This window comes from Cydia splendana, chromosome 11 (genome assembly GCF_910591565.1).
Source record: "Cydia splendana chromosome 11, ilCydSple1.2, whole genome shotgun sequence".
In the NCBI taxonomy this organism is placed as follows: domain Eukaryota; kingdom Metazoa; phylum Arthropoda; class Insecta; order Lepidoptera; family Tortricidae; genus Cydia; species Cydia splendana.
The window spans coordinates 8547794-8563722 of record NC_085970.1 but is presented as its reverse complement, the minus strand read 5'-3'; the positions used below and the strand labels follow the sequence as shown (position 1 = coordinate 8563722).

At 40.0% G+C, this 15929-nt stretch overlaps 1 protein-coding gene across 2 annotated transcripts in view; it reads right to left on the bottom strand.

Moving 5' to 3' along the window:
• The window catches only part of LOC134794759 (uncharacterized), a 126119-nt gene that overhangs the window by 55673 nt on the left and 54517 nt on the right, over positions 1-15929 (bottom strand). For both annotated transcript variants that reach the window (XM_063766541.1, XM_063766540.1), the window contains exons 3-8: positions 14898-14988; positions 5343-5472; positions 3483-3625; positions 2756-2883; positions 1816-1995; positions 979-1139 (exon numbers count right to left, since the gene is read on the bottom strand). In XM_063766541.1, the coding sequence (XP_063622611.1) occupies positions 979-1139; positions 1816-1995; positions 2756-2883; positions 3483-3625; positions 5343-5472; positions 14898-14988 (833 nt within the window). The remainder of the gene's footprint in view (positions 1-978; positions 1140-1815; positions 1996-2755; positions 2884-3482; positions 3626-5342; positions 5473-14897; positions 14989-15929) is intronic.

Below are 15929 nucleotides of genomic sequence, written 5' to 3'. Positions count from 1 at the left end.
TAGTTTGACTGATTTTGTAATCCAGAAATTATTCATCATTGTTTATTTATAGGCTATTTCTCCATTGTCCCACGGCGGAATATTGTCTATTGTACTCTATTATTGATAAACAATTAAATTATCAATATCGGAAAGAAAACCTGTTTTCATTGAATAAAGGAACCTAGAATATTATTAAAAGCAGTGTTTAATGATATAAGAGGCAAACGAGTAGATAACTCGCCTGATGGTAAGTAACTACCGTTGCCCACGGACTCCTGCAACACCAGAGGGGTTGCAAGTGCGTTGCGGACCTTTATGATGGTACAAACATATCTTCTTTTTTTAGGGTTCCGTACCCAAAGGGTAAAACGGGACCCTATTACTAAGACTTCGCTGTCCGTCCGTCCGTCCGTCCGTCCGTCCGTCCGTCTGTCACCAGGCTGTATCTCACGAACCGTGATAGCTAGACAGTTGAAATTTTCACAGATGATGTATTTCTGTTGCCGCTATAACAACAAATACTAAAAACAGAATAAAATAAAGATTTAAATGGGGCTCCCATACAACAAACGTGATTTTTGACCAAAGTTAAGCAACGTCGGGAGTGGTCAGTACTTGGATGGGTGACCGTTTTTTTTTTTGCTTTTTTTTTTGTTTTTTTTTTTATATGGTACGGAACCCTTCGTGCGCGAGTCCGACTCGCACTTGCCCGATTTTTTTTTAAATTAAGCCCAACCAAAAAAACTTGAAGGAACTGTCATTCATGGGAACCATAATTCGACGCGAGAGATATAAGCTGTGTTTTGTGCCCTACATTCCTACTAGAGTTAGACCAAGACAAGTCTGCAACGATTTTGATAGCACACACAGTGCAAGTGTTATTTTAAACGTCAAACTTCTATGAAATGATGACGTATAAATAACCTTGCACTGCGTATGCTATCAAAATCGTTGCAGACTTGTCTTGATCGAACATCAAAATGCAGAATTACTTACAATGTCAAGTTGAAGTAGCTGAATTCCTCATTCCCGAAGAAGACTGTCAGCTCTGATGGCAGGAAGCTGTTGACATTTGTCATCCGTAATACTGCAGTCAACATGTAACCCAGTTGCGTTAGCCGGTCGTCCCCGCTTAGCTTCTTATACATGTCGCCTATCTGTTGAATAATCACTTAAGTAGTACCTGCAGTCACCTGTAATAATATTTTACACAACGAAGGAAGCAAAAATATCTGGCACGATCTTATTTGTAGCGCCATAAGAGCGTGTCATATGTTTTTGCGGCCTAACATATTATTGGTGACTGTACAATGAAATTAGAATCCTTATTAAATGGAACAGTGCTTACGTCAAATCATGGGATTAGTCGTCAAGCGGACCCCAGGCTCCCAAGAGCCGTGGCAAATGCCGGGATAACGCGAGGAAGAAGAAGTATTAAATGGAACAGAGTTGCTTTTGCTTTGTTTTGTTTGATTTTAATACTAAGGAAAATCAACTCTATTTTCTAATACCTGGCAAATTTTCTTGTGTGGTGGGCCGCTAGATGTTTATTTAGTAGTTAGTAGTTCTTAAAAATCTACAAAATTTTATCAAAATCTGACAAAAAAATATATAATAAAATAAAAAATCGGGCGAAGTAAGCTTCGTGGAAAAATGACACGATAAAGGATGACTGACGCTAGACCGGGCCGTGCCCAGGCCGAGGCGTCCGATATGTTATTTTCTATGACGCTGATCGGTGATCACGTGGTGTTTTCCATAGAAAACGAAGCGCCGGAAGCTCCGGCCCGGCCCCGGCCCGGTCTAGCGTGAGTCACCCTTACCACTACTCACCATATTTATATATTTTCCAAAATTAACTTCTACTATTAGATCTAAAAGTATTTTCCTTATATCTCTATTTGTTAACGAACAAAGTTTCTCCACTATAACGCTTAAATGTTCTGCATTTTCCATTTTCAGCGTCTCCGCTAGTGAAGTTGCACTACATCTGTCTATATTACCTTTCATTATCTGAAAAGGAAAAACAATTGCATAGTAAATATTTTAATCGCATCAAATACAGTTTTCGCAAATTGCACATAATTAACTCAATAAAAACAATGATGAAACAGTTGAAACACTCAAATCCGTTTCACACACAAAACATTCAAATCGGTTTAAAAAAAAACCGGAAAAGTGCGAGTCGGACTCGCCCACCGAGGGTTCCGTACTTTTTAGTATTTGTTGTTATAGCGGCAACAGAAATACATCATCTGTGAAAATTTCAACTGCCTAGCTATCACGGTTCATGAGATACAGCCTGGTGACAGACGGACGGACGGACGGACGGACGGACAGCGGAGTCTTAGTAATAGGGTCCCGTTTTTACCCTTTGGGTACGGAACCCTAAAAAAACGTCCAACCTAATTTAGAGCCTCGTCCTATTAGAGACACCCTACAGTAACGTCTTTTGAGCGTCGGCGTCTCGCGTCTAGTCAGCGCTATGTGGAAGATGGTGTAGCTGCGTGCAGTTGCGCCAACGTTGCGTCGTTTAGAGTTAACCAGACTCCGACGCTCGGGAGACTGTATGACTACGCTAGTGTAAAAAGTAACAGTGGTCCGACGGCCTTTGACGTGTACCGAGCTACTAACAATGCGATGACAGCGATTTATGCAGCTCGGGTGCGCGCGAATCCCCCCGTCCCCCTCGTTGAACGACTGTGTCTTAGACTGTGCTATGGGTCTGTTTTAAATTTTGAAGTGGGTTACAAAGTTGTTTAAAATAACTTACACCTTGGAAGCTTAGTTCCGATCCCATAATACTTTCTGCGACGTCCTGAGTCACATTGAATGTTGAAGCAATATATCGTTTCACTCTAGCGGGGCTGTTGAATAGATCCCGGACTCTGAGACCATGTTCTGGAAACAAAAAACTCACATATTACTAGAACAGCGGTGGAAGCCAAATTAACTACTTACGTACCTACATGATTTTTTTAAAGATAATATATCAATCGATTCCACTTTTCGTGAATTTTAAATGTTGCTAATAAACCAGATCCCCTGCCCCAGAAACTATCGTAAAGCCAAAATAAATGTGGCGCTTGCACCGCTAAGAAAATCGGCCCGCAAAAGAGCGCGCGGCCTGTGACGACATAGGCCAGACACGCTGTGCCCGATGGTATGAGAGAAATCATAAAAATAAGTTTTTCGTTATTTCCGCCGTAAAAAAATGGTGTTCCGTAGTCAAGAACCCTTAAATCGAGATGAAGGTGGGTTCATCTTCCGTGTCGACTAGTGGCCAGCAGTTTCAACGCATTAGGGACAGTGGCGGCCACATAACAAATCGTTATACACTTGGTAGATGGTTCATAGAGACGAAGGTGGGTTCATCCACGATGTCGGCTAGGGTGGCTGGTGGTTGAAACTGCTGTTCAACGCGTCTGGGACAGTGGCGGCCACATTTAGCACCGAATCGTTCTACAGGCGGTTTTAAAGGAAAGTGAACTTAAACGTACTAGTAATAGAGACGAAGGTGGGTTCATCCACGATGTCGGCTAGGGTGGCCAGCAGTTTCAACGCGTCTGGGACAGTGGCGGCCACATTTAGCACCGAATCGTTGTACAGGAGCGGAGAGAACTGACGCTGGAGCTTGGTGAGTCTGTAACAAAGTATTTAATATTATTATAGTTTTTTTAACATTAGAAAAAAGGTAAACAATTTTGACGTGCCTTTTTATTGAAAATCACTTTTGAAAAATAAGTCACGACAAATATGTAACAATTATGAATCATGTACGATTATTTACATTCTTTTGCTTTGATAAGTAATAGTTCCCTACTGATTTTTAAAAAGCGTCTTTCAATTAAAAGACTTGTCAAGATCGCGTAGTATTTTTCTATCCTAAATAAAACGAACTAAAGTGTTATTTATACGTGAATTACACTTGCACTGCGTGGGCTATCAAATTCGCTGCAGACTTTTCTTGGTCTAACTCCATAGACATTTTGTGACGTGACGCTCAACATGAAATATCGGAAATGTCAACCCTCAAAATCAGCATAGGGAGGTCGCACACGGCGCGCGGCATTTGTCTTGGCTAGTTTATATACTTACCAACAAACTAAATTTTAGAAAAGTAACATATATAAATATAATATAGCGTGTACGTAAAAACTAGCCGAGTCAAATCCTGAACTTTAATTACATCGCAAGCGAACTAGAACTTGGCAACCCTATAGATCTGAATTATTTTTCTGGCGAAGTCAACAACGACGCATATTCTTAATATTGAACAAGGCTCTCATTTTTGATGGGATGTACAGGATGTACATAATAGCGCAAGGGTTTTTTACGACATGTATTAAAAGCAATTAAATACTCTTAAGTAATTTAGGTACCATTAGTAGATCTAGTCGTTGCAATCGTTGAAATACCTAAGGCTTTATATTTTATATGAACGGTCAATTATATAAGTGTCGATGATGGTAGTACCTTCATCAAATATGTATGACCGTCATACTTGCTCAGGTACAACTATACGAACAAATATGTGTTTACTCAAGTGCTATTTGCAGACGAATATACGGGAATATGACATCGTGATTTGCATAGACAATATTTGGAGACTCGTGTTGAAACGCATCTTTTCGCAGACTAAAGTGGATAGGTACTCGGCTATGGCAAACAAATCGTGACTCTTGACTACTTTGAAAAACTCGTGTATCTTGTTCTATCAGTTAAAATAAAAAATGCTGTAGAGTTAGACCAAGATAAGTCTGCAACGTTTTTGATAGCACACGCTGTGTAAGTGTTATTTTAAACGTCAAACTTCTATGAAATAATGACGTCTAAATAACACTTGCACTGCGTGTGCTATCAAAATCGTTGCAGAATTGTCTTGGTCTAACTCTATGCATCGAGGGAATCCTGAAGAATTTTAAGTCTTACTACTTAAGTAGGTAGGTAGGTACCTAAGTACCTACAGTGCGACATAAAATAGTGGAAAATAAATGAGGGCGCCACTTTATTACGTAACTGTCACATTTTTGACGTAAAATGCTTACGCAGCGTACTACGTAGGCGAACAACACGCGAACGCGAACCTTGGCGAAGCGAAGCGATGCGGCGCGGGGGGAATCAATCCTTTGATACCTATAGAAGTGTCCTACGTGGACGATCTCGTTGCGAACGCCTTGGGCAGAATTCCGCGCCGCGCCGCGTCGCGTCGAGTTGTTCGCTTACGTAAGACGCAGCATTAAACAATCTAGTATGGATTTTTTTTAATTCCATTTTATTTAATTTCTACTATTATGTCGCACTATACCTAAATCCCAATTCTACCGGAAACTAAAATGTAAAGTTTAGTCCATACTCACGTGGAGTTCTCATAGGTGGGTATTTCTTCATACTGCTCCATGGGTAGACACTCGTTGTTCACGCTGCAGATGAAGGACTGCAGGAAGGTGAGCACCCCAGCGCTGGGCAGCGCGCGCGCCGCGTACTGACCTGCCACAACGTCACAATGTCATAAGATTACACATACATACATCACTGGCTCAGTGACCCAAAAAGGATCTTGGCCTGTGACACAAGAGAGCGCCACTCTGCCCTATTCTGCGCCACTTCGCGCCAGTTGGGTATTCCGAGGGCGGACAGGTCTTTTTGGTCATAAGATTATCCCATCATATTTGAAAGTGAAAGTGGAAGTCTTTCTTCTTTAATTTAGTCATATTACAATGCACTTATGAATGTCAAAAACTACCACCGGTAATTTTTGTTCTTTCTGATTTTATCGAAGTTTTATTACTTAAATGTTACCTATGTTTTTAAATAAATTAATGTGATATACTTCCAAAAAATGTCTACAAACATTTTACGTCACAGCTACTCCATATACAGGATGATTCAGGAGACGTGAGCAGCATTTCGTAAATTATAAGCAACTGTTTCGTATCAGTATTAGTGAGGTTAACGTTAATTTTCTAGTCGTGTTGAAAAAAAAAATTATTTAATTATTTATTTACGACATGCATGGTCACCCTACAATTAGAATACTAAACTACCGATATTCTGTGTCAAATTGAATGTCATCACAGTCTGGTTACTTTTGAAAACTCGTATTATTTCACTCAAGATTGACAGTTTATTTTCTTCTTAAGTAATCAAAATGCTGTCATTACGGTTAAAGAGGTTTTATGTTTATTAATTAGGTCTTGTAGGGTGACCATGATTGTAGATAATTAAATTTGCCCTCACCAAAAAGTAAAAAAATAGGAAAAAGTGTGGTTGTTTCACCTAAATATGTGTTAGTGTGTGACTAGTCGTATGCCTATTGCCTAGTATTAACCACATTTTTCATTGAAACACAGAAAATAAAAGGAAATACCTTGTAAAACTAAAGACCTCTTCAGTCGCATATTTCATTCATGATTCCATCGAATATTCTAACAGTTGAAACTTGAAGCAATTCCATGGTAATCCATAATAGGTATCACGTGACTTTCTTTTTTTTAAATCTTTATTTTAACTTAGAAATAAACAAAATAAACCCTCAGGAAATAATCAACAACAAATTGGTATTGACGTTGACAATAAAACTGATGAAGACAGCTCGACGTTCCGTTACGCTGATGCTAGTACAATTTCGAAACATAAAATCTAAAAATTCATAAGATAAATAAAAATATTAAAATAATTAATTCTCTAAATTCCGGATGTCTTAAATAATATACTAGATACTAATAAACATAAAAAAACTTCAATACAGGAATGTTTTTCAGAAGTAAACTAAAAATATCTCAAAGTAAAATAATGCTTACAAATTCGTACGTGATGAGTTTTCGAACGTTCCCTTTTATCATAATTTAGTCTACTCCAACTGACTACTCGACTATTGCCTATGAATGTGTGCGTAGATGTCATTAAAAATAGCTCCGTCTTTCTCTAAACTGCGTGAGTAAAAAGGACATGATTTATATTCTGAAGTAAGCAATAGTGAACTTTAATATTTAAGACATATGGTTTAGTAAACAACCTGGAACTTATGATCTTTCTTCTTGAATCAAACCTTGTTACACGCCACGAGGTTAATGACATCTTCCTCAGTTCTGGTATCCTGGTATTTTTGGTATACGTTTGTCTCAATAAGACACCTGTTGTCGGTTACCCGCCCGAGGCAAACGACCTCTTCTGCAATTCTGGCATCCTGGTACTTTTGGAATAATGTTTATGCCAGTATGTCGCCGTTATGTCGCTATTGTGTCGCCGTTATGTCGCCGTGATGTCGCTATTAAGTCGCCGTTATGTCGCCAATATGTCGCCGTTATGTCGCTGTTATGTCGCTATTATGTCGCTATTATGTCGCCGTTATGTCGCCAATATGTCGCTATTATGTCGCCATTCAGTCGCCGTTATGTCGCCATTCAGTCGCCACTCAGTCGCCATTCAGTCGCCATTCAGTCGCCACTCAGTCGCCACTCAGTCGCCATTCAGTCGCCGTTATGTCGCCATTCAGTCGCCGTTCAGTCGCCATTCAGTCGCCGTTATGTCGCCATTCAGTCGCCACTCAGTCGCCATTCAGTCGCCATTCAGTCGCCACTCAGTCGCCATTCAGTCGCCATTCAGTCGCCACTCAGTCGCCACTCAGTCGCCACTCAGTCGCCGCTCAGTCGCCATTCAGTCGCCATTCAGTCGCCACTCAGTCGCCACTCAGTCGCCGCTCAGTCGCCATTCAGTCGCCATTCAGTCGCCACTCAGTCGCCAGTATGTTTGTTTTGATTCAGTCGCCATTCAGTCGCCATTCAGTCGCCACTCAGTCGCCATTCAGTCGCCATTCAGTCGCCACTCAGTCGCCACTCAGTCGCCGCTCAGTCGCCATTCAGTCGCCGCTCAGTCGCCATTCAGTCGCCACTCAGTCGCCACTCAGTCGCCAGTATGTTTGTTTTGATTCAGTCGCCTTTCAGTCGCCATTCAGTCGCCGTTATGTCGCCATTCAGTCGCCACTCAGTCGCCATTCAGTCGCCATTCAGTCGCCACTCAGTCGCCATTCAGTCGCCATTCAGTCGCCACTCAGTCGCCATTCAGTCGCCATTCAGTCGCCACTCAGTCGCCACTCAGTCGCCGCTCAGTCGCCATTCAGTCGCCGCTCAGTCGCCATTCAGTCGCCACTCAGTCGCCACTCAGTCGCCAGTATGTTTGTTTTGATTCAGTCGCCTTTCAGTCGCCATTCAGTCGCCGTTATGTCGCCATTCAGTCGCCACTCAGTCGCCATTCAGTCGCCATTCAGTCGCCACTCAGTCGCCATTCAGTCGCCATTCAGTCGCCATTCAGTCGCCATTCAGTCGCCACTCAGTCGCCGCTCAGTCGCCATTCAGTCGCCGCTCAGTCGCCATTCAGTCGCCACTCAGTCGCCACTCAGTCGCCAGTATCTTTGTTTTGATTCAGTCGCCTCTCAGTCGCCATTCAGTCGCCGTTATGTCGCCATTCAGTCGCCGTTCAGTCGCCATTCAGTCGCCGTTATGTCGCCATTCAGTCGCCACTCAGTCGCCATTCAGTCGCCACTCAGTCGCCATTCAGTCGCCATTCAGTCGCCACTCAGTCGCCATTCAGTCGCCACTCAGTCGCCGCTCAGTCGCCGTTATGTCGCCGTTATGTCGCCATTCAGTCGCCATAGTAAAAGGTATAAAAGGCCGGTGCGGAGCGTTGGGAGGGGCATTCATTCTTCGACCGGGCTAGCAGTGACTCTGGTTTTCGGGTGTAACGTAGTGCGGGGAAGTGAAGTTTCTCCGCGACTTTTTCTGTTTGTTTTTACTTGGAATTATCCTAGTGAATTTAAACTTAGAATTTGTGTCTGTGCTTGGTTTTGCGGGGATTTTAATCGTCGTAACGCTAAGTTTAGACTGTTGTGGAGATTCTTTACTGCCATGTGTGGGTTTTTAGTTATTGTGAAGTTTTCTCTACGCTGTGTGTTCTAAGTGCCGTCATGTTATGCAGGGACAATGTCAATGCATAGCCGGGGCTAGGAATAGTGTCTGTGTTTGGTTTTGCGGGAAGAAATTCTCGTAACGTTAAATATAGATGACAGTGTTTAGGGGAATTTCACTTTTCTGTTGAGTTAGTTTAATTTAGTGATAACTTAGTTATTTTAGTGTTTTTCTATGGGGTATTTTTGCTATTTTAAAAGCCAGATCATTGTTTGGACTGACAGTTTGTCCAGCTAAACATTCACTCCGCCTAACGGTGCCAAAGGATTGGATGGTTAGGAGTCTATTGCTCCAAGTTTGAGAGGACTTGGCGTCTCTTTTATATCAACATAAGAGACGAATTATCTCACTAGTCTCAAGGCCCAGCTGTTTAGATGGATGTGGGGACGTCACGTGCGCGTCATCCGGAGTAATCTGGGCCCACTGAAGTCGACAGTAATTGAGACTAGGTCTCCTATTAAATTTATTTATATATTTCGGTGCTCCGGTTCATGCTAGTGCTGGTTGCAGGGACAGACTTCTGTCGTGACTGATATTACACTTAGTCTTTGTTGTGGCAGAGTTTCCCTCGTGATTAGTGCGTGTGTGTGCTAGGGTACTGATCCACTTATATACACGGAATAGGGCGACTTATTCTTATCCACCATGCCCGCGGGCGATAAGGAGGGAGTCAAATACACTGGCCTGTAGGTTGCCTTATCGGTCTCGCCTGCCGAACTTTACAGCCTCTCGTAGGGACTACACTTGCGTATATTACAAAGCATTAGGTCGATGGTAAGAACGAACTATGCTTTGAATATACTAGATTAGGGACAAAGGGTAGGATTAGGGTAGAATCACACACTTGTTTGATGTCTATTAACGTTCTTTATTAGTTAGGGTCTATAAATTTGAAACGGTTGATATATATTTATCTTTAAGGGTTTTAAAATATGGTTTCTTAATCCTAAAATATGTGTGTTTAAAAGGTAAAGAGTTTAACTGCCTAAATCTTTCTAATTTCTCATTTATATGGCGAAAGAATTAGTGCTTCTATAAAATTTTATTTCTACTTTTCATTTCTGGTTGTCTGGTGTAGGAACGAGGTACTGAGTAATAAAATCAGGTATTTACAACATAAACTCTTAATTATCAATCTGGATTTAGGAACGCAGACTATTCTGGGATTGAAGTACGGTTTGTTTTAGGGAACCTTTGTCAGGCAAGAGCAGTATAAAGGATACATTGAGTGAATACTCAATTTCGGCCTCGATTAAACATAATAATTAGTGAATAAACTCGGTACTTCGTTTATACATCTAGAAAACTAGGAATTCTGTCTAGATTATCAGCTTTGGGGAATGGGACTATGGGATTAGCATCCCTAGCTTTTGAATATAAAAAAGATAAGTAATTATGATGATTGATGGATACTTTGACACTTCTTTTCATCATCATCTAGGTGCGTTTAGGTTACGAAGTGTTGGTCATAGCCCGTCTGGCTAAACTGGTAGGGTAGGTGTTCCGATTAATACTTGCAAATCGGACTAAGAGCTTCCAGACCTGCATCGGGCGTACGGAGCAGCACGTGTGATTAAATCACACATCGTTTAGAAGATGATAGTTAATTATAATTAACCTTGAAATGCTAGGGTGTAAAAGAGCTTATCTCAGGAGTGCTGCTTCTATGTTATCCCGGAAGCTTAATAGGTGTGGCAGGATTTTACCAACAACATTTTTATATATTTATATCATCATATATGCTGTAATACTTAAATACATTATAGTACATTTTACACCATCATTTAAGTTGCACTAATAAATTCTAAATAATTTTCTATTTCTCTAAATAATTTTCTTTAAATTATTTCTTACTTTCATAAATAATTATTTTATTACCATAAATATCTGTTCTCAAAAATCTAGGTAATAACTAATAATAAATAAAGTCAGAGTCCAAAATTTAGCTGATACTCATTAAAGAATTTGAGGTTGCTGCGGTTCACTTCGAGGGGTCCTAACTACTAGCTAGACGATCACATGGCCATATTTTAAGGGTAAATCGAAAGGGGATGTTATATTAAGGTAGGTTAGGTAGCTTAAGTAAGGGGGGAGTTACAAGTGTTAGACAAAATTGCCATACCCTTACAGGGTCTCATATTGTGAAACATTATTAGTTAAGAACATCTGTGTAAACACCAATATGAAAGCAGTAAACATATTATTATTATTATTATAAATACGACGGATCAATTATCAGTTACTGAGTGTGCAGGATTAGTCCTGCTCAGTGCTCACATGTCATGAATCACCCTGTATATAAATGAACTGTCATAGGGATTATCATTCGCCGCGAGAGGTAAGTATAAAGTCTACCAAAAGTTTTAAATGCACTTGGTTTTTTTTTTGTTGCTTAAAACAACTAACAATAACAACTCCCGGCAGTAAGTATCTAGTAGTAAAGGGCGTCACACACCTGCCTGGTGGTGCCTGGTTATAGTGGATATAAAATAGGTATTATAGTATCTTGAGGTATCACACGCTGTTAAGTTACGATAGTATATCCGCTCGATAGCTTAAGATAGTGTAATATAAAAATATACCTACATATAGTATCTTAGCCGTTTATATTATATCTTTATTTGGTCCTTATACAAATAAGGATCTAGCGATATATTTTGTATAGATTTATGATATATATTTCGCATCTTAAGATGAAATAATCTTAACATAAAATAATGTACATATCGCTCGATAGCTTAAGATAGTGTAATATGAAAATATACGTATAATATCTTAGACGTTTGTGATAACTGATAGTTCATAAAAAACTATAGGTATAGTGAGCGATATTTTATCTTAACATAAATTATTATAGTATCTTCGCCGTGTGTGACGCCCTTAAAACCGGTCAAAGACATAAACAATTCTTAAATTAAGTATGAGTAGTATTGTATATAGATTAGGGTTACCAGATGACATGAATCTCCCTGACATGTCAGGAATTTTGATTAACACATTCGGTGCAGCAGCGCAAAACCTAAACTTACTGCCAGTGCGTTACGAGTCATATACTTCCCGTATTGAAAAAGCCAAATTTGCGGCACGACCTCCATTTTCCCGTACCATGTCCTGACTTTAAAGGTCCCTACAGACCTGGAATGTTATCGATTTGAACTAAAAGTCATTCTGATCAATATACTAGATCCTTGTGTATATACAGCTGCCGTCGCCCGCGGATCTGTATAAAATTCTAAAAGATAAAGGCATTTTTCAAAACCCTTAATTTTACGGGAATATACTTCCCTTGCCGCATAGGCCGTATATTACACTAGTGATGGGATACTAAGGAATCGATAACAACTTTTATAATCGACAAAATATTCTAAGGTTGACTGGCATGGCATTAAGTTTGCCTTTTGTACACTAAGTTATTTCTTTTGTGCAATAAAGTATAAAATAAATAAATACTAAAATAAAATATTTATTATCGTTATCGTGTCTGTACTGTGTTCAAACTAAATATTATTCATCCTCATATAATCATAAAAAGGTGTGGGACTTTTAGAGAAGGTAATTTTCAATATAATAGATGTCATAGTATTGAATTGTCGCATTAATAAAATGTCGTATCGATGCGGAAACGTGCACAATGCGCAGCACTATGACCAATCTGAGCGCTGCGTACCCACCTTTCGGTGCGGTACGGGGTGATGAATTACGGACAAATAGTACCCGTGCCGCGCTAAAGAAATAAAAATACCTTTTAGTGCGTTACGCAAAAATACTTCCCGTACATTTTTTCTTTTGAAATAGAATATACTTGAAGTAAGAATATCGAGAGTATAGTCATCTTCTTCTTACTCACACGAGAACATAGAAAAACCACCGCCGCACCGGGGGTAAGACAAGCGCAGATAGCTGCCGCACCGGCGGAAAGTCTAATAAGGCCAAATGCTTCCCGTAACGCAGCGAATGTGTTAAGGAATGGGGACGGAACACGAAAATGTCAGGAATTTTTTAAATTCATTGACTTTTTATGAAGTACCTTTTTATGTACTTAAATGAATCCAAAAACATTGTAAAAAAATAATGAATGAGATCCACTCAACTTATCAATAACTTTGTAATTATTAATTAACAAATCTTTACTCAAGCATAATTACATAGATGTTTTAGAAATCGAATTCATATCTAATATTCGCATTTGCAAAGATAACAATATAATAAGAAGTATCCTCTGCCTCTGTGATTAAAAATAATGTAGATAAAACATCTTGTTTAATCGGACTATACTACGTACCGCGTTGACGTGGCTATCGGCTCAATCGGTTGGCCATCGCTCCCCCCCCCCCAACTCGTCAAAAATATGAATGTCAGAAAAAATATTCGGAAATCAGAAATTTTGTCAGGAAATTCTAAATTTGTATCTGGTAACCCTATATATAGAGGTCAAGGTTTCTTGGTGGACATACTGGACATCTATTATTGTGGAATATTTCGATTCAGATGACGTTACTGTGTTACTAATTTTCTCTACACATTGTTTGATATTGTTTAATTCATTATTATTTAATGTTATGGTGATGTATGATGTGATGTAAGTAACGGTGTGTGTGTATTTTGTACATAAACGGCTATTGATCGTGGGAGATTGTGATTGTGAGAGACATTACGGCTCGGAAAGGCTCTTTTTATTCGTCAAAATCAGTGAACAGAGTTGCATTTTATCCCGAGTGTAAAGTACCTACATATTTAATGAAAAAATTTTGTCGTTCCTTCAAGTAACACGTTAGGTGGTATGATGGACTGTTAAGTGATTATTTTGTAATATTTAATTTACTAGCATAATAATAATATTACAGCTTTGTAATATTTTACAGCTACAATATTTCCCTTGCGTTGTTATTCTGATAAATATTGTTTCACTCGGTAGAAGCATTGCGAGGGTTTCAAGACTTTCAAGACACGAGAGATGAACAAACTCATCTTTCGTGTCTTGAAACCCTCGCAACGCTCAAGACCACGACACCACGAGTAGCGATTTTGTTCGTATCAATATTAGCAAGAGGGGTAAACAACAACGTTGCTCCCTTGTTAAACAAATAACTACCTATTGTTTGTAGAGATGGGCGTTAGAGATCACTGGTCCGAGAGCTGGGGGCACAGACGAAACATCCTCCAGACTGAGAATAGTCGCGCTACCCCCTCTTGCCACGCATACGGTAATTTTACTCCATGTTCGAGTCGAAAGTGTCTTTGTGTGACGACTGACGTCCGTGTCTTTGAACGGACCAATCACGGCACGGGATTTCGCTCACCTCGTCCCGCGCACCCCCGCATTTTTGGCATCATCAGTTGCATGAAATAATTGCTCTAAACTCGGTCTAGAGGATTCCTAGTCTATGGCTGGGGGACATTTTAGAGTTGTACCCATTTTTTTTTGTCAGAGGTGGAGCTCATTGGATACTGCCAGCCCGGTTTTGGCAGCATGTCCGACTCAGCTGGGATTGCTCCAGCTGCCTACGGACTAAAACCCCCCACCCTGTCGTGTTATGTTTCCGAAAACGCGGCGCTATCGGTATACACGTTGTTTTCGGGTGTGTAACTGTGCAATCCGGGATATAAAGTGTTTGTGTATTGTGAATGTAGAGTGTGAAGTGTGCGTATTGAGGCAAGCTGAAAATTTGTCTATCTTCTGCTATCATACCCTAACTCAGAATTGCAGGACTGGCTGCAGGGTAGCGGGGCTAAATCCACCCTTATATTTTTAAAGATACCAGTTCTTTAGGCCAGCTCTCCAGTTATAGCGTCTTTTGAGTGTCGACGTCTAGTCAGCGCTATGGAAAAAAGTAGTCACTGCGCCCTGCGCATTTGCGTCGAGCAGCAGGCATAGAGACTAATAGTCGCCGCGCCGGCGCTCGGGAGACGCTAGTGTGGGGTCTCTCATACTCCATTTTGAATACTCACATGTTTTGTAATCGACGTTGTCGACGTTTGTTCTGACTATGTAGAGGCTGAATACTACTGTAGTCGCCCATATCACTCCGCCTAGTGTGATCTGAAACAAAACATTTATTATTCTTTCATCTTGACTACCTTTTAACCGACTTCCAAATACCAAAGGAGGAGGTTATCAATTCGGTTGTATGTTTTTTTTTATTTTTTTTATGTGTGTTACTCCATATCTACGTCATTACTGGACCGATTTTGAAAATCCTTTTTTTTATTGTATGTATATGCATACAGATTGGTCCCGTTTTTGTCAAAACCCAGTTCTGATGATGGGATCCATGAGGAATCGAGGGAACTCCTCAAATCTTAAAGGCATACATATAGTGATTTTTGTGTTTTTATCAACAAATGAAGCATATACATTCAAAAACGTAACATTTGATGAAGTGGAACTGCTGATGATGATCAGAACGGTACTCTTAAACGACGCATAGTTCACGTTTGGCGATTTGTCCTCTTCGTTATGCTTGTTAAGCAAGTTTAGTTTTTAAGTCACATTTCTGTCAAGCTCGAGTTCTGATGATGGGATCCATAAGGAATCGAGGGAACTCCTCAAATCTTAAAGGCATACATATAGTGATTATTGTGTTTTTATCAACAAATCAAGCATATACATTCAAAAAAGTGAATTTGAGGAAGTGGACCTGCTGATGATGACCTGAACGAAACTCTTTAACGACGCATAGCTCGCGTTTGGCGATTTTTCCTCTTCGTTATGTTTGTTAAGCAAGTTAGGTTTTTAAGCCATATTTATTTTCTTCATTTGAAGTATTTGTGTCCCATGAGGAATCGAGGGAACTCCTTTAAAAATTCGAAATTTATTAATTTATATTTAAGCCATATTTTTGTCAAGCTCGGGTTCTGATGATGGGATCCATGAGGAATCGAGGGAACTCCTCAAATCTTAAAGGCATGCGTATAGAGGTTTTTGTATTTTCATCAGAAAATCAAGCATTTTCATTAAAAAAATGTCGCAATTGATGAAAT